The sequence below is a fragment of the Ornithodoros turicata genome, chromosome 8, assembly GCF_037126465.1.
Source record: "Ornithodoros turicata isolate Travis chromosome 8, ASM3712646v1, whole genome shotgun sequence".
NCBI lineage: Eukaryota > Metazoa > Arthropoda > Arachnida > Ixodida > Argasidae > Ornithodoros > Ornithodoros turicata.
The window spans coordinates 18,448,586-18,468,677 of NC_088208.1; the positions used below are offsets into that span (position 1 = coordinate 18,448,586).

Sequence of the window (20,092 nt, forward strand, 5' to 3'; positions counted from 1 at the left end):
TTTGAGTGACTGAATAGGCCACAGCGCCGTACGCCCTCCGGCTTGCGTCGCAGAAAAAGTGCAGTACTTCCTGGAGGCCCCCAGAGAATGATATTCGGCAGTTCACTGCACCACCTGTACCATCTACAAATCTTTAGGAACGCACTCGTCCAAACCAGTTCCAAGCTGTCACATCTTCTGAAACAGCGTCTTGACCGCAAACTGATGTCAGAAATCCGAACGGGTCAAATGTGCGCGCCGCTGTTTGCAAGATGAATCGCTTGCTGTCTTTCCGAGTGCACACGAAGTCCATAAGCGTTCCAAGTTCGAATATGAACGGACCTTTCTCAGGGTTGCATCCTAGTCCTAGTGCCTTCTGTATACTCCCACGTTTCCTATGGGTACGTATGTGCCTTCGTGACAGCTCTCGTACATGAAAGCATTTAGGTCTTCGTCGTTGGACTTCCATTTTCGGAGTCGCATTCCTCCTCGACGCATAATTTCCAACGCCTCCTCATAAACGCTCTTTGCATCTTCTACGTTGTCAGCACCAGTGACCAAGTCGTCAACGTAGAAACTCTCACTCAGTATTCTACTTGTTAATGCGTACTCCTCCATCATCTTCCCGAGATATCGAATAGTTCCTGCCAACAGACGCGAGCTTGATGTCGCTCCAGAGAGAACCCTTGTCATCCTCCATATCACTAGCTCTGGGAGATCCTTGCCAGGATGAGATGTCGACTTGAATGAAATGAAACGAAAGGCGTCTCTGTCATCTTTGTTGAGTGACACCCGTAGAAATGCCTTCTCTATATATCGTCGAGAAGTGCGACGTTATACATTGGAAATCGCAGTAGCAACCTGGCACGGTCGGAATTCAAGTTTGGTCCCGCAGGCAATGTATCCTTCACTGAAAGTTGCCCTTCTGCACCTTGTTTGTTTGTCATTCCTGTATTACTGCTTGATGTGACATATGGAAGACTGGTCCATTGGTTTCCAACGTTTCATCAACAACTTCTGCGAACCCCTTATTCAGGTACTCGCGGATGCCTCCATCATATTCTTGCATGAGTTGCGGATTTTTCATGAGCCGTGCAGTAAGATTTCGCAGTCGTCTGAGCACAGTTCCTTTGTTTTCCGCCAGTTGACCAGCGTTTTCCTTCCTCAGGAGGCACACCTCGTACCGACCGTTTTCGAAGTTAATGGTGTCCTTGAAGTGCTCCAAAACGTCTTCACCGCTGCGAGACTCAGGCTTCCAGGTAGTAATCCCGATGTGATCGAGCTCGAGCTCTCGTGAGATCATTCTTCTGTTCTATAGCTTACGAACAGCCGTATTACTCCTACTGCTGTCGAGCAAACTGCTGTGGTCGACGACAACGTGGGGCCCTGCAACGTCCAGCAGAATATGGTTTCCACAGTCATAAGTTTGTCGTTTAGGCGCTGTACCTTTCCCGTGACGACGTCGCAGCAGTGATTGCAGCCGATAAGAACCCCCATTCCTTTCTCGCACGCAGATCCATTTGGTGACACGTCTGCGATTGCCATCTCCTGACGCCGAAAATGTTCGTGCACGATGCCAGGTGGCGCTTGCATTACGTTGGAGCATATCTGCGGTACTTCCAGTGGCTGCATACGCACCTCTCTTCGGTGTGGTTTTTGAGCCACACTTCCAGTCTTTTACACTTATGCTGGCCCTCCGTTGATTCGTCACCGAATGTGAATATGCTAATTTCTTCTTCTCCAAGCACTTTCAGATGCAGCTTCATCGAAATGTCCCGACGTGTGAACCTACGCTGGCTTCCTCCATCTATCATCAATGGAACCGATAACTTGTCTCGCTCTCCTTCTGCCCATGCCTGTGTCGTCTGTGAAAGAATTCGTTGGCTACACAGGCCGTTTCCTGCTACTGCGGGCGAAGACTAACATTGCGTCTCTCGGTGTGCTACCTACAACTTATCTGCGTACACTCTGATTCGTGTTACGCATGGACGTAACATCCTTGCCACCGCAATTTCTGCATCTAATCCACTTCGACTTCCTGCATAAGTGAGAAGTATGATTCCGCTTCGTGCAGCGAAAACACCGGTCTCCTGTTTTTAGTATGTCTCCTTTTCTTCAATTGACATCGGTGCATAGCACTCTTCTGATGTATGGGCATCCGTTCGACAAAATACGCACCAAGACTTCGAGGCTTCGTACTCCTGTCTGAACCTCGTCGAACAAAACCAGTAACCTTTCTACGTTGCTGGAGACATGGACAGGTCTCAGGTGAAGCAGTCTAGACATGAGGTCTTTATTGCCAAACCTCTGCTTCAGGATAGCTATGGCAATGCAGTAATTCTCCTCAGTTGATTGAAGCCCCTCATTGGCTACTTTAGCCTTGCCCGTGACGTAGCTCTTCAAGTACTTCAAGTACAAGTTGTCAGTGTTCTCTGAGAGACCCACATTTCTGTTAATCGCAGAATCAGACTGATTCCAGAAAGTTTGCCATGAGCGGATCTCGCCATTGAATTTAGAAATCTCTAGCTTCGGCAGCTTCACTCCGATGGCGCCATGCCGTACAGTAGGGACAGTTCCTCGCGCTGGCGGCATCCCTGTAGTTCCGCATTACCCTCGTCTTCGTTATCCCATAGTTATGCTGACACACTCTTCATACGCTTGAGAGGACTCTCTCTGGCATCAACTTCAATCAGAGTCTCCATGTTTCCATCCAACTTATGAAGCGTTCTTTCCTTCAGCACCAAATGTTCAAGCTTCTCTTCTAGCTCACCGACTTATGTGATCTTCGTGGCTAGTATGCTTGCAACCTCGTTCATAATCTTCGTCGCTGATGACCGTACCACGCCACTTTTCCTCAGGCTTCAGTCGATGAACGTTGCCCATAGGACTCAATGCTGCTGTTTCATTTCCAGCCTCTAGTGACATCGTTGCTTTCTTCAGTGTTGCAGCTCAACTCGGAATAGCCTTTTCCCGGGTTTTTGGTACCACAATAAAAACCAAAACTTCACTGACTGCTCAGCATGAAAATGAAGCCGGACATGACCAATACTATAGAATACTGTCGCGTTTCACTTGTCCTTTTTCTCTTCTTCCGTTGTCGTCACAACATCGTTTTTTTTTCGTTTTTTTTTATACTGTGTTCATTGCAAGCTCAATGTGTCATACACATATCCACACACACATTCAAATTTTTCAATAGGTGCTGTTGGAACGATCTTCTGGGCCCCTCAAAGACGGAGCACATTGAAGCGCGGTTCGAAATACCACACCCGGTGTAAAATTGCATGCTCTGTGCGATGAAACTGCAGCGCATATTCTCAAGCTGCTATATGCAACCGAAGTTAATACAGTGTGATGACACATTAGGGACATCGTTTAACATCGTTTTATTGTACCTTATTTGTTTCGTCAGGGACGACATTCTCGCTCGACAACGATGTACGTGTATGTGAATAGAGCCTGAAAGCCACCACTGATAAAGGCTGGGTTTTTTTCGTGGTGTTGTTAGTATGATATGAACCATGTGTGCCGCATGTGTGACACACAAAAATAACCATTAGCAAGAGAGCTTCGACTTGTCCGTATTTTTCACCTTTAAGTGGTTCTTCACAAGCAGGATGTCAGGAGATCGTTAGCTATTCTTTCTTTTTCGGAGATATCAGAAAAGTTCAGATAAAGGTTCCTGCACTATGAAGAACTCTGGACGAACGGTAATTTTTTCTGGGTATGCTGACAATTCCCAGCAGAGGTCTGTTCGGGAAGCGTTGGTTCCAAAGGAATGCAACCAGGATATCACGAAATGTCCACGTCAAACTACATCGATTTTTGTATAACTGAGGACAATCAACACTTCCGGAAGAAATTCCTCCTATTGTGCACGCTCATTCACCATAAAATATCATCATGATCGTCACCATCAATGCCACCATGCAGCGTAGCTTCTAACGCATGGGAGGTTGCCGTGCGACGAATCATTTAACCATGACAGCTGTAGCCGTAGAGCTTTCATAGAAACACTTGAAGCATGTCTTGTTGTTGAGCTGGTGCCATAACAACCTGGAACGCAATGAATGTTTGCCGTAGCAATTCGTTACCGCCAACTTCACTCAGCCGTACCACGCTTTCATGTGGGACTGCTAGAGGAATAGGTTATTCTTTTTCATGTATGATACACTTACCTTGTTGGCCACAGCAGGGAATAGTAGCATGCGTAGCAGGGCCAGAACAGGTTAAAATTTCATTTTGAAACTTACTTTATTATCCAAAGTACACCTATTGTAACACAAAAGCTGTTCATGGAACACTCTGTCAAAATGTGTCAGCGATACTGTTATTATAAGTTGTTGTTGTTGTTGTTGTTGTTGTTTTTTATTCTTTTGGTTGTTGTTGTTGTTTTGTTGTTGTAGTTTTTTCGCTTTGAATTATTTTTCGCGTGTGCCCCCGAAATCATGCATTTAAGTTCCCGCGAACGTGCCGACCGATATGACGCTCAGAACGGAGCAGAAAAATCGTAAGTGAACACAATAACAACAACGGTAATGGATAGGTACCGATTTATTACGGGATATTTGACATGTAGTTTGCATGCACGTTAAGTCACGCTGACAAATGAATGGGCAGACGCATACCTGCGTACTATGGGGATAAATTCCAACTTTTTGTAATTCAGATCGCATCGCAGCTGGGCGCTGCTCGAGTGAATTGTATGGCACGAAGCATGCAGCAATTTCGGCGTACTAGCTCGCAAATCAAGCTTTGTTGGAGACTATCCTGGACTCTCCATCGAGCTTTGGACGACGCTCGGGTACCAGCGCAGTATTACGAAGCAAAGCAGAAGCTATGGCCTCCAACGGGGACCGGATGGGTAACAGTCCGAGGCTATTTAGAGGTCGAGGCTATTTGGTGAGTGTCCTTGCGGAGCGAGTAGCATTCGTCCTAGGAGAGTCTTCTGCTCACTTTGGACCATAATAGGTTGTATGCCGTTCACTGCATCGCAACTGATCTGACGGAATCGCGAATTTAACTGTCCGCGAAGTACTTTTCGCGCCAGAGGCGTATCAAAACGCGAAAATATTTTCCACACAAAAAAAAAGAAGAAAGAAAAAGAAAATAAGCAAGAAAGAACATCTTCCACAGTGCCCCATTGAAGAAAACATCGGAATGATTATTCTGCTTTCTAGTGCGTGCGATTTGTAACATTACTGGTGTCTGTGCTTCGCTGTTAGACACCAGGATACATGGAGCTGGTGTGTTTTGTGTCGTTGCGCACAAGGAAGGAATTTCATGCTTTCTGGTGTGCGTCATCTTGTATTTTCTGATACTCCAGTGTTGGGCATCACGCTAGCTCATGTACTCCACCAGGTGGACTGCTTGGTTCCTCAGCACCGTTTTGAAATGCCAAAACCTGATTGGGAAGTCCTTACGCAGATTGCGCAATAAAGCCCGTTTCTATTGCAAAGGGTGTCTATAGCATTAAGAGACTCTTAAATGTGTAGAGTAGACAATGTCCCGGGCAGCTTGTACAAAATACTGCGCAAAAGTAATTAAAATAAGATACTAAATAGTCCACGTAAAAGTATTTCAAATAGAGTACAAAATACTCAAAACTGAAAGTAATTTGAGTAGAGTACTAAATACTCTAAGATGCTCTTTAAGGTACTTTAGTATTAACAGTAAGTGAAACGCGTATTCTGAAAGTGGCCGTATATATGAAAGGGATAAGCTTCATGGTCTTGGTGTCAAGTAATGCTTGGTGAACTTTCGTGACCCCAAGTAAACTCTGTTGATATTTTCTGACCCAAAGCTTCGTAATCCCTGCTGTATGTCAGCTAGGGTCTTTCAACCTCTGGCGCGTGTTTATTGCTTTGGTGACCAAGGAAATAAATGTCAGAATCCTCTTGTACCTAATCCCATGGGGGTTCACCTGGTAATGCGAACAGGAACCGTTTTCTGACGAATTTGGCTTTTGACAACAAGGCCAAGCGTGGGACCAGCCTATTGTACAAGAGGGTAAATGACAGATTCCCGAATTCCCGAAAAAAAGAGAGAGAGAAGAAGGAGGGTCAAGTTCCAGTGAGCGGAATATCTGGACACAGCGGGAAGTGTGCTTGACGAGAAGGAAAGTATTTTGAGTACTGAGTAGCAAATACCGCAAAAAGTATTTAAAATACTGTATTTTGAGTACGTACTCAAGATACGTACATGTCTGGTCCCGGGTGATGGAATGACGAGCCAGAAGGACTATTGCAAAGCAAGGTGTAAACACAATTCACCGTCATGTCCCTTCGTTTCCACGGTGGAACACCGGTTCCTATTCCTTTCTTCCTCGGTGGGCGATCGCCTCTTGGTTTGCCCAATATCAGGACGGATGGGGACGGCCAGGCTAAAAGCTCCGCGACCGCCGGCGAAGGAGTTGCGCGTGGTGCCACGCTGTCGTTAGCTGTTCAGGGCCCTCTTTTGCGATGGAGATGACCGAGTGTACCGCGACTCGTACTGCAGCACGGGAAGGATGCCGAGGAGGGCTGCCGCTAACACTGAGCCGTTGTGATGCAATGAAGATGATTACAGCGCGCTACAAGCCGGGGTCGCCGCCGCGAAACACTTCATCCTTGAGTGGGATTGAAGCGTCACCGTCTTGCGGGTGCTTGGAGGCACGAGGCACCGCACATCTAGCAATGGCGCCTGAGGTGGTCCGTAAGTTATCTTGCGAAAGTTGGGTCCGATTTGGGTGAGATTTGGGTCTGCCGGACTGTGACGTTCGTTGTCCTGGTTGTCTCAAATGTTCGGACAAAGAAAAACGACTCTTCAGGATGATGGCAACTTCCGAACTAATTTGTCAAGGACTGCGCGTCGTGTGTGCGGGAGGTGGTGCGCTGTGCAGAACCTAAACAAAACCTAAACAGAACAGAAAAACAGAGTTCCATCGCATAGGACGTTGCGCGCCAGCCATTGTCACATATACACTCTTAAAAATGAACTTCACCGCACAACACGCTCCTAGCCAACCATTATCTCCAATGATATCGTTATCTGGCCTGATTTGTTGAAAACGGGAGGCGTACGCCTTTTTTGTGACACTTACGCTGTTCATAATTGTCACAGAAAAGGCGTACGCCTCCCGTTTTTAACAGATCAGGCCAGATAACGATATCACTCGAGATCATGGTTGGCTAGGAGCGTGCTATGCGGTGAAGTTCATTTTTAAGAGTGTATGACAGGATTATTGAAGCGAGCGCACGCCTTCTTGTGACAATTTGGATGTGTGATAAATGCCACTAAAGAAATGTACGCCCCTCCTATGCCTTCTAATCAGGAGCGATAACCCTATCATGCGTGACAATGGTTTGCACACAGAGTGTTATGCGGCGAAGTTACGTTTCGAGAGTGTGTCAGCCGTGATGCAAAGAGGTGGTTTCCACGCCAAATGATCCAGAAGTGCAGCTCGGCCCTCCGCTATATATTTGTATGATTGGCTCCTCTACAATTTGTTTTGTTAAGAATGCAGTTCGGATTGGGGAAAATCGGGAGTTTTAGTGCTTGGAAAGAGTTTCACGATAACAATTCCGAAAACACGATGAGCCAATCACAACTCTTTCTTTGGAGCGAGTAACATCGCGTTGCTGAGCTTGGAGTTGATAACTTGTCGCCCTCAGTGGCTCAGACGGCTGCGTGTTCGCCTGCTAATCTCAAGATCGCGGGTTCAAACCCGGCCGAGGACGGTGGCAACTTGGCGGAAGTTGCTCAGACACGCTGTCTTCCGCGTCGGGCGTTAAAATGTTGATTGAAAAACCCTCCAGGTGGGCAAAATTAATCCACAGACCCGACCACAGTGGCGTCACTCATGATCGTAGTTCTCTCGCGACGTAAAGTCTCAAATTATTATTAATATTAGATAGATTCCTTGATCATGTCGTTTTCGTAGAATTCTTCCGATGTACTAAAGCTCGCTATTGTTCTGTATTCACCCGCTCGAAACTGCTTAGCTCAAGGCCTCGATAAGAAGCTGCGGTATACACCTAGGACACTGAGAACGTCCTAAATCGTCGTATTCAGCAGAAGGGTGTTCATCTTACCGTACCGCGGCAATAATCGTTGTCACAGTCGCCGCGGTTCACGTTATAACGTAAATTATAATAACGCAAATCGTCAAATGACTCACCGTTTTGATCGCGTTGAAAACGAGGAGCACGTAACATAGTCGCATGCAAGAGTTCATACCGCTAAGGAAGACTCTTACAGCAGTACAGCTAGACCGCCACGTAAAGGAGGTTATACGGGGTACTGATCAATAACAGTCGTCTGACTAAGTATAAAACCAAGTCACTTCAAACCTCGGACGATGACTTTGAACGCATGAAGCGCGAAATCGCGACAAAGAGGATATTTTGGTTCGAGCTAACTCATCGTCGCGAACTCTGAACGGGACCTCCAACGGCGCTTATTCATCGGGCAGCTCAATCGTTCGAGAGATCGCATTTCTGCCTCCGCATAAAAGAGGCCTCTTGGCGCGTGGTCTGATCATTTCCCCATCACCCCTGCGTGAGACGGGATAGGAATATCCAGAGCTATGTCCAGGATGAGTGGAATGCTGTGCTTCTGGGTAGTCTTCATTGCCAGTGCTCTCTTCTTCGCGACTTTGGCAAACGCCAGCTTCAACGAAGTGAACTACACATTATGCGGTACGTTCAGTTTGAATGCTTCAAATATTTGTGCGTGTGTTGTAAGAAAAGAGTGCACACTCTCAGAAACGAGCGTGGAGCAGTTACACCTTTTAGGAGGTAGTACACTCTTAAAAATGAACTTCACCGCATAGCACGCTCCGAGCCAACCATCATCTCAAATGATATCGTTATCTGCCTGGTTTGTTGAAAACGGGAGGCGTACGCCTTTTCTGTGACAATTATGAACAGCATAAGTGTCACAGAAAAGGCGTACGCCTCCCGTTTTCAACAAATCAAGGCAAATAACGATATCATTCGAGGTTATGGTTGGCTAGGAGCGTGCTATGAGGTGGAGTTCATTTTTAAGAGTGTACACTCTCAAAACAGAACTTCACCGCATAGCACGTTGTTCGCCAACCATTGCCACGAATGATAGGGTTATCGCTTCGGATTCGGTGAGCAAGTGGGCGTACACCTTTTTGTAGCAATTTTGATATATGATAATTTCTTGTACCACCCTTTCACACTCTATATCAGCTGCTATGTTGACCTACACTGTTAAAACAGAACTTCACCACATAGCACGCTCCTAGCCAACCATGATTCCAAATAATATCATTCTGTGTCCTGATTTGTTCAGAACATGGGGGAGGCGCCCTTTTTGGGACAAGATAATGTGTCCCAGATAGGCGCCTCCTCCCATTTTCAACAAATCAATGCACAGAATGATATCATTCGGAATGACGGTTGGCTATGAGCGTACTATGTGGTGAAGTTCTGTTTTAACAGTGTAGGTGGTAACTATAGAGGTTACAAACTTTTCACACCCTTTTTCTTAGAGTGCACACTCTTAAAAATGAACTTCACCGCAATAGCACGCTCCTAGCCAACCATAATCTCGAATGATATCGTTATCTGCCCTGATTTGTTGAAAACGGGAGGCGTACGCCTTTTCTGTGACAATTATGAACAGCATAAGTGTCACAGAAAAGGCGTACGCCTCCCGTTTTCAACAAATCACGGCAGATAAAGATATCATTGGAGATTATGGTTGGCTAGGAGCGTGCTACGCGGTGAAGTTCATTTTTAAGAGTGCAGGTTAAAGATTTTCGTCGGGGCGAAAAAGTGGACGTTTGGGTGCGTGCTTACGCACACTCTTACGTCAGAACTTGAGCCGGGTATGCTGTTTCAGGTTTTGAGAACAGACATATGTTGACATAGTTCCCTTAGAAGTCGACCCAGGACGCACATTCCCCCAGTGAGTCACTCGTGACGTTGTCCACCGCAGTGAGGACGACAACGGCAAGTCGTTTCACCATCAGCGCCACCACCACCCAGAAACAGAACTTCACGTCTTCACCCCAGCACTGTTCGCTGTAGTGGTTCACGTTGAGCAATTTACACGACAAAGTTTTGGGACTAATCCAAAATTTTTTGAATCCGAATTCGAACCTGAATCCAAGGAAGGTTCTACGAATCTATGAATCTTACGAATCTCGAATCTTTCGAATCCTTTCTTTAAAAAAAAAACGTTTTAAAAGCCGGAAAAAAGCACTTCTAGTGAAAAGTGTTTTGGAGCAGAATATATGATGCCTTTGTTTAATGAGAAACAAATTAAATAATGACTGAGTTTCAGAAGAAAATATACCCATATAGTTCTTCTCAAAACGTAATTTATTTACCATCTTGTCCATCGACTACAAGAAATGCATAAATTCTCGAGTCTGAATTATTTTCATAAAAGTATAAGCAACAATCAAAAGCAAAACCAGGCTAGTTTTAAACTTGTAATGCAACAGTTCCTGCCTGAACTCTTTCTGTCCAGAGTAATGTAAGCAAACAAACATCAAAACATCCGTCGGTCAATTAGGTTTTTGGGGGACTCCTATAAGACACCAATTTGAAAAAGAAACAAACAAACGTGGTCGGTGGATTGGAAAGATTCGATTCGCCGGTTTGGTGGTGGTGGTGGTGATAGGGCTTGCCGTTGTCGGCCTCACGTATGTGGGCAACGTCACGACTCACGCCCTGGGGGAATGTGCGTCCTGGGCCGACTTCTAAGGGAACTGTGCCGACATATGTCTGAAAGCGTCTGAGGAAAACCCAGGAAAAACCCCAGACAGCACAGCCGGCACCGGGATTCGAACCCGGGTACCTCCCAGTCTCGACGTGACATGGCCAGCACGCTAACCACTGAGCCACGGGAGCTGGTTTGGGCAAGTTTGGTTGGAGCTGGTTTGGGTTTGGGCAAAAAGAGCCGGTTTGGGCACTTGGAATTCGGAGTGACGAATCACGAATCCCCGCCTAGGATACTAGGATTCGTGGATTAGGGGATTCGGTTGACTCATCCCTAATGTTTACTTAGAGAATCGTATTCCAATGCCCGAACAGCGCGCGTACGTGCCTGATGTCATTTTCTTACAACGCAAAACGATAGTTTTCATGCACCGCATACTTGGAGTGCACCCGCGGATTCTTCTACCAGAAGACACCAAAAAACGGATTAGCTGACATATTTTTAATGCGCGTTCGATGAAAGTAAATACACCGCGTCATCACAACTCATGAAACCCGTAAACATCGACACGTGGAACGTAAACCTGTTTTAACGGTGCAGGAGGTGCTCGCTTCTCCGAGAATATATTTTGCGTGACAATTGACCTTTTTCACACTGGCGTCTTATCCTAGCGGCTGCCCAGCGAAATACGCTCGGCAAGCCAAAACGCAGTCGGCGCCATATTGACGCATGTACTGAATATGCAGAGAACCCTCTCCTGCGCCGTCATGGTCACACAGTCGTTGTGAGGAAGGTATATTTCTGAAGATGGTACACGGATATTACGCGGTAAAAAAAATAAAAATAAAATATGTGTGTGTAATCGATGTGCCTTAATGCTCCTTCCAGCTGTTTTCCGACCCACGTGGTACTGCGTATTCTTGTCTTCGTTTGGACAGATCTCATTGTATGTTGTCAATTGCCATCTCTCTCGTCGTTCTTTCAGGCGGAGCAGTGCACCAAGTCCGCGTCGACCCCTGTGTGGAGTTGCCTTGCCCTTTCAAGAAGGGCCGCTCAGTCAACTTTGAGATGGACTTTTATTCGCGTGAGTATTTGAGACTCGCAAAGCGCGTGTGATAGCCCGGCTTTTAAGCAACAGAAACATCTATAGTGTCACTTGTCTCGAAGGCTGTGTCTCCCAAGCCCGATGAAAAAACGTGTTTTATGTTACCTTCTCGCTCCGTTCTCATATCACGCACCTAACCATTTACATGGAATGAGCTACAGTACCGCAGGTTAAAGCAGTTCAAGCAGTGAAACGAGTCATGTCGTCGCTGTCATGAATTTGTTCTTCTTGTCTGCGATTGCGACTTTGCATACCCTGCACTTAATCTTCCACACGTGTCCCCCTTTCAGCGAAGAACTACTCCAAAGTGAGTGTCAGTATTATGGGCAAGATCGGCAACATTCAGCTGTCGCTACCCTTTAACCAGAAGGACGGTTGCACCAACTCTGGGCTGACCTGCCCTCTGTCGGCAGGCAACAACCACACGGTTACCAGGAGCGTACGCGTCTACAGGATCTATCCAAAGGTTAGAAAACAAAGGCCAGCAGGTTCCACCCTTTACTCTTTTTCACTTCAAGTCTTCATCTCCTTTCATTTGGAGGCGACAACTGTTTAGACACGGACTAACGTGCACAGAGACACGTCGTGTCCGTCTCTTGTGCCCTAGCCACACTGCAAACCTAATGCATTAAACGTCACCTCCTATCCAACCACTCTCTCGAATAACATTGTTCTCTCCCGTAATCTGTTGAAAACAGGAGTCGTACGTACGTACGCCTTTTCTGTTACACTGTTGAAACAGAACTTCACCACATAGCTCGCTCCTGGCCAACCGCCATTCCGAATGATATCATTATGTGTGCTGATTGGTCCAAAACAGGGGGAAGCGCCTATCTGGGACAGATTATCTTGTCCCAGATAGGCGCCGACGGCATAGCACGCTTCTAGCCAACCATATCGTTCCGAATGATATCATTCTGTGTATTGATTTGTTGAAAATGGGAGGAGGCGCCTATCTGGGACAGATTATCTTGTCCCAGATAGGCGCCTCCCCCCTGTTTTGAACAAATCATGACACAGAATGATATTATTGGGAATGGTGGTTGGCTAGGAGCGTGCTATGCGGTGAAGTTCTGTTTTAACAGTGTAGGCGCCTCCTCCCACTTTCAACAAATCACGACACAAAATGATATCATTCGGAACGATATGGTTGGCTAGAAGCGTTCTATGTGGTGAAGTGCCGTTTTAACAGTGTACGATTATTAGGTTACGTTTGTTATGTCCTGCATAATCGTTACAAAAAAGAGGCGTACACCTCCTGTTTGCAACAAATCAGGGAAGAGAACGATATGATTCGCGATGGTGGTTGGTTAGGTCAAGTTGCTGCCATTCCATTTAATTCATTAAGTTTGCCGTGCGGCTACACTCTTACAAATGAGGGGGGGGGGGGGGGGTGTCGAGGTAGCTTGCTGTTGTTGGCCGCACTCAAGTGGGCATCGTCACGACTATAGCCAAAAAAAAAGGAAAAGACAAATGACTTTCACCGTATGCCACGCTCCTAGCCAACCATGATCTCGAATGATATCGTTATCTGCCTTAATGTTGTTTAAAACGGGAGGCGTACGCCTTTTTGTGACACGTACGCTGTTCATAATTGCCACAAAAAAGCGTATGCCTCCCATTTTCAACAAATCAGGGGTGCCAGGAGCGTGCTATGCGGAGAAGTTCACTTTTAAGAGTGTAGGGTTCTATAACCGCTGTTGCCCCCGCCCCAAGTGAATACGAACCAACTGGCCCCTTTTAGTTCTATTCATATTCCGTGCCTGTCGTTAACCCTACCACCGCCTAGTGGTCATCCCGCATTCAAATGAAGGAGTTCTAAAGTAGCCAAGGAATCGCTATATCCATTTTTTTAATTCAATCCAAGTGCAGAAAATGAAATCGAATGAATGCCCCGAATTTCCACTTTTTTCCCCTGACACACTATAAAAAATGAGGGTGGGGGATGGGGTGATGTCGAAATAGCATGCCGTTGTTGGTCGCATACGAGTGGCCATCGTCACGAGTATAGCCAAAAAGAAAAAAAATAGAAAAAAGGCTAAAAAAGAAAGTTAATGGGTTCAAGGTGAGGCGTATGCAGGATGAACGACACTGATGAGACGGAAGAGCACTGTGGATCAGAGATGCACTAGAAGGGTCTTTGCACGAGGCCCGTTTGCTGAAGAAAACACACTCTTAGAAATTAGCTTCACCATATAGCACGCTCCGAGCCATCCATCGTCTACAAAAATTCGTAGGGTGACACGTGCAATTTCTACTCCTCTGTCCTCCTTTCCCGCACACACACACACACACAAGCAGCACAACATCTTGGCCCAGTATTGGACAAATATTTGCAATATTGGCACAATATTGGTCCAAGATTGTGCCGACATTGCCAATATTGGCCCAATACTGGCCCAATCTTGGATCAATATTGTGCCGACATTACCAATATTGGATCATTATTGGCAATACTGGCCCAATCTTGTACCAATATTGGACCAGTATTGGCAATATTGGTCCATGATTGGCAATGTCGGCACAATCTTGGACCAGTACTGTGCCAGTATTGCCAACATTTGTCCAATATTGGGCCAAGCTATTGTGCTTTTGGGGAAACACATGATTTGATCTTTTATCGGTTCAGTAGAGACAATGCGTCAATCAACGCCAAGAATGCATTCAACGTTCATTTGATGCTATAGAATTTTGTATTGAATTGTATTGTTGCATAGAAGATGTATTTATGTTAGCTGTGTTCTGTGTCCAGATTTATGTTCTATATGTATGTTATCGATGAGCATCAGTTGTTGATGTTAACGTCGTCTCCGCTTTACTGCAGATGAAAGTGCTGGCCATCTTCGAAGTGACGGGAGACGAAGAAGACGTCCTCGCCTGCGTCCAAGTCCCCATCCACATCCAATGAAACACACGCTGAGCTAAAAAACGAATGTTATGTTTTTACCGTTGTTGTACCATATGTAAGTACAGTCAATAAAATCATTAGCAGATTTTAAAGTGTGGTCTTCGTTGTTGCGAATAGCTAGTATTCACAGTCCTGGATAAAAGCTCGGTGCAGTACCAAGGCCTCTTGAAAAGACAAGCGGATGCTATCAAGGGGGTACAACACCCTCCGCGTTTCGTCGATTCCGCCCGATAGATGGAGCTCAAGAGGATCCAATTGCAGAGCCGTTTATATAGAGAGTTTGGCCATTAGGAGGAGCCTAACTTGAAGCGCGTCATGCGACGTCACGGCTAAGCGACCTCCCCCGCCGTGCTCTATTGTTGTCACGTCGTCAGGCGGTCGCCGTCGCCATATTGATGGTGATCGTTGATTACGATGCAAGGAGAGAAGACACGTGCGTACATCGTCCTTCGAAAGCCCTTCGTCCTTGAACTCCTTCCGTTTGGCAACATATATAGCCCCCTTATCACAGGCGGCTGTGGGTCAGAACTCAGAAGCCGGTTATTCTTGTAGATTGCATCCAGTGCGACAACAAAGCTGTCGACCAGCTGGCGAACAGCATCAAAACGGCGCGCACCAGATGGTTGATTAGCGGATTCTGCTTGGATTCAGGCTTTGTGGTCGGCGCAACGACGACTCTGACGTCAAAATAGGCTCCACCCATGAGACGACAAAAGACCAGAGAATGGCCAAACTCTCCCTATAAGTGGCTCTGTCCAATTGATAACGTAGCGTTCACTGCGAATGCCCCTGGTACTACGGCGGCAACCGGTCACATGTTACATTACGCGACTGATCCAATGTATCAGCGGGAGGGATTACAAGGCACTCTTTTCCTCTTGCTTTGTCGTCTTGCCTTCGCCCTCTAGATTGCCTGATCACCTTGAGAACAGCGTCCGCGTGTTACCTGTTATTTGTGCGTGTGATAGCAGACGGATCGACAATTTCATTCACGAACACATCAAATGTTTCCGTCATTCGTTGTGGAACCGCGGAGAAAAAACGAAGAAAGGGGGGCAACAGTGACTGATTGCGCAGACCTTCTACGTGGAGTTGAGAAACAGTCACTGACCTATTGGGGAAAGCAATGGAGTGGTATGGCTTGCGGATGCCCCAATGAATTCACGAATAAATTCATGGCAAGCTCACATGTGCTTCTGTGTATTCGGAATCATCGGAGTAATTTCGTGAACAGGAACATTACTGCACCATCGTCAGCCCCGGATGGTCAGTGCACTGTCCTCAAAAGTATTGCGGACTGGTCTATGATATCCCTATGATGTCACTAGGACATCTAAAGCTGTATTTTGGGTTCAGCGTGATCTGTAAAGACGAGCCAAGTTGTGTAGTCGGCAGTGCGGTCTTACATAGCGTTCATTCTCAGCTTTGACAGCATCTGATCACCTGAACAGTGATCGGTGTCTCCGTAGAGTTGACAGTGCTGTTGTCGACTCAGTTACGCCGACGCCACATTTTCGACACCCATATATTTATACACAAAGTATAAAAAAGCGGGAATGAAGGGGCGGCAGGTACCTTCACGAGCACAGTGCCAGCTACACAGTGCTTGTAGTGAATTGTACAGCGTGCGGGACGTCGGGCACGAGGTTGCTGGTCGCCATCGGTGGGCAGTAAGGGCAGGCAGTAACAACCGGATAACTTAGCCACATGCTTTTGTAACGAGGTGCCATGCATGAACAGCTGTGCACCGGATTTTTTCACGGGAGCTCAGTACACAAATTATGACAAATGAGACGCGGACGCTTTAACCATCCGGCCATTGTGCTTACAACAGGTCCCTCCGTTCCCTCTCTGGAGAAGCGTGACATGGCGTACGCGAAGTTCTATACCAAGTTCTACACCAGTATTTTAACTCTCAGCCAAACTGTTCGCTGCCACGTGTTTTAGTACGCAAAATACAGAACAACATCGAAATTGTAGAACTGTCAACTGTGGCACATTACTGTCACTGTTCTCCGTAGTAATTTACCCCACGATCAGAAAACTAAGCGGGCATGTGAACGCTGTGTTCTCTCACTGAAGCTGGCGCATCCCTCATACAGCATGTCCTAATACACAACGACAGTTCAAGACAATTTAACGTTTGAGTGCGCCTCTAACAGGATTCAACCGCCGCACACAAATGGGATTGGACAATAAGCTGACCAACTACCAACTTATCTGACTAACTACGGCGTTGTGCAGGATGCGCATATTTCAGTTAAACGGCATACAGACTAAGAACAGCTCCAATACGGGTATATATAAAAAACGAACAGCTAATAATGAGAATCTGAGTGTCACAGCTGTGGCTGAACTGAATTTGTTCGTACAAGGGTCCTAATGGCAGTCTAAAAGGTGAGTACCAGAGACAAGTTTCCACAATAAACTGTACCCACACGACCACACCAAGAACACCACGGACACACAGGAATTCTAGTGATAAGCCAGCTAGCGTACAGTGTCTCTGTGTGACGCAGTCCACGCTCCACTGGAATGTTTTCATGTTCGTCACGACACCGCAGGCGGAGCAGAGACATCAGTCACTGGGTCTGATAACTCGAATTAGATGATGAAAGCCCCATGGGGTCAACTGCAAGCACAGCAAAGGAGAGCTGTGTGACGAAAAGGGAATTGTATTGCAGGTACCACTGGCAGCATGAATACACAGAGTAACGAAAAGGTTGCGCTATACGAAGACCTCTCCCGCATGTTGTATTTCTTCTTGTAATCGGGGTCCCTGATCGGCATACTGCGTGGTATGCGTGGGCCAACGAGCTCTGGAAGTAGGTAGAACCGCTCAATGTGCACAAACATCTTGTGGTTCCAAAGGTCGTCATCTCTTTCAACTCTCTCGACGGAGGTGATCCCACTGACTACCCAACCTAGAAAGAGGCAAAACTTTCGTCGGGCTATGTGGAGCTGACCCTGCACTTGGTACCAGTAGACATTCGTGTGCTTATGAGCCTCGGGTTGCTGTCAACTTCAGTGCAATATGTCACTTTCTTCGATCATACGGCTTCAAGGGGGGGTCATACCATATGCCGAACAAGGGCATTTGACTTCAACAAGCCCATCATCTCCAATGAATTATGTATATTCAATCGAATATTCCTGCGTGTTTTTCTAGGTCAGCAATGGCAAGAGGCTCGTAGGTTCATCTACGTAGTGAAGGGTTTTCTATTTCTTTGTACAGTATGTCCTTGACAACACCAGCACGGCTTATAGACGGAAGCATCCTGCAACCGCGGCCGAAGCAGTGAGCCTTTTCCGTCCCTCTTGATTCCATCGGAGGCTCAGCCACTGCTGTACTGTGTCCTCCTGGAGCAGGGCGTGCAATTCCTCACTGAGATCAAGGGACCTTTTGTGCTCCACACACGCCACTTAAAAAGAATCTGCATCGATGTCTGGCCTTTGTGCCTCCTCATCATAATCTTGGTTCGAGCACTCCGAAGTCTGTGTCGGAGCTCTAGGATTGCACATGTGTGTCTTCGGTACAGCCACAAGAAGGCTTTTCGGTACGGTCTTTCGTTACGGCTTCTTTTTGAACGCGCTCGCGAACACGACCATCTCTATATAACACACGATCAAAACACTGACACCTAGCCCCAGCGCCGCTTGTTTTGTTTTTCCAACCGGCCGCCGCACGTTTGTGGCGCTGAATACGGGCCCTTCGGCAGACGACGCATGCCATGCAGATACCGTCGCTGCCGTCATTTGCATTTGTTTTTGGCTGGTTTTCGTAACGTCGACGGTGTTTCTCTCCAGTGCATGGTCTGTCAGACGTGATACCGCTTTGCAAGACGAAGAAAGGAGTGTCGGACCCAAGTACGATGCAAGGAGAGAAGACACGTGCGTACAACGTCCTTCGAAAGCCCTTCGTCCTTGAACTCCTTCAGTTTGGCAACATAGCCCCCTTATCACAGCCGGCTGTGGGTCAGAACTCAGAAGCCGGTTATTCTTGTAGATTGCATCCAGTGCGACAACAAAGCTGTCGACCAGCTGGCGAATAGTGATCGGTGTCTCCGTAGAGTTGACAGTGCTGTTGTCGACTCAGTTACGCCGACGCCACATTTTCGACACCCATATATTTATACACAAAGTATAAAAAGGACGGGAATGAAGGGGCGGCAGGTACCTTCACGAGCACAGTGCCAGCGGTACAGTGCTTGTAGTGAATTGTACAGCGTGCGGGACGTATGGGCACGAGGTTGCTGGTCGCCATCGGTGGGCAGCAAGGGCAGGCAGTAACAACCGGATAACTTGATAGCCACATGCTTTTGTAACGAGGTGCCATGCATGAACAGCTGTGCACCGGATTTTTTCACGGGAGCTCAATACACAAATTATGACAAATGAGACGCGGACGCGCTAACCATCCGGCCGTTGTGCTTACAACAGGTCCCTCCGTTCCCTCATCTGGAGAAGCGTGACTTGGCGTACGCGAAGTTCTATACCAAGTTCTACACCAGTGTTTTAACTCTCAGCCAAACTGTTCGCTGCCACGTGTTTTAGTACACAAAATACAGAACAACATCGAAATTGTAGAACTGTCAACTGTGGCACGTTACTGTCACTGTTCTCCGTAGTAATTTACCCCACGATCAGAAAACTAAGCGGGCATGTGAACGCTGTGTTCTCTCACTGAAGCTGGCGCATCCCTCACACAGCCTGTCCTAATACACAACGACAGTCCAAGACAATATGAATGCGCCTATAACAGGATACAACAGGCACACACAAATGGGATTGGACAATAAGCTGACCAACTACCAACTTATCTGACCAACTACAGCGTTGTGCAGGATGCGCATATTTCAGTTAAACGGCATACCGACTAACAGCTCCAATGCGAGTATATATAAAAAAACGAACAGCTGATTATGAGAATCGGAGTGTCACACCTGTGGCTGAACTGAGTTTGTTCGTACAAGGGTCCTGATGGCAGTCTAAAAGGTGAGTACCAGAGATAACCTTCCACAATAAACAGTACCCACACGGCCACACCAAGAGCGCCGCGGACACACAAACACACAGGAACTGTGTGCTCCTGGAGCAGGGCGTGCTCTTCCTGGCTGAGATCAAAGGACCTTTTGTGCTCCACACACGCCACTTAAAAAGAATCTGCATCGATGTCTGGCCTTTGCGCCTCCTCACCATAATCTTGGTTCGAGCCCTCCGAAGTCTGTGTCGGAGCTCTAGGTTTGCACATGTGTGTCTTCGGTACAGCCACAAGAAGGCTTTTCGGTACGGTCTTTCGTTACGGCTTCTCTTTGAACGCGCCCGCGAACGCGGCCATCTCTATAACACACGACCATATCACTGGCACCTAGCCCCAGCGCCGCTTATTTTGTTTTTCCAACTGGCCGCCGCACGTTTGTGGC

The 20,092-nt window shown here is 47.0% G+C and overlaps 1 protein-coding gene across 1 annotated transcript; it reads left to right on the forward strand.

Moving 5' to 3' along the window:
* The first annotated feature begins 8,487 nt into the window (after nucleotides 1–8,487).
* On the forward strand, nucleotides 8,488–14,761 carry LOC135366018 (NPC intracellular cholesterol transporter 2 homolog a-like). The gene is made up of 4 exons (XM_064598671.1): nucleotides 8,488–8,657; nucleotides 11,642–11,740; nucleotides 12,052–12,227; nucleotides 14,586–14,761. Exons 1-4 carry the CDS (start codon nucleotides 8,546–8,548, stop codon nucleotides 14,667–14,669), a joined length of 471 nt encoding a protein of 156 aa, XP_064454741.1. The 5' UTR covers nucleotides 8,488–8,545; the 3' UTR covers nucleotides 14,670–14,761.
* Nucleotides 14,762–20,092: the final 5,331 nt, after the last annotated feature.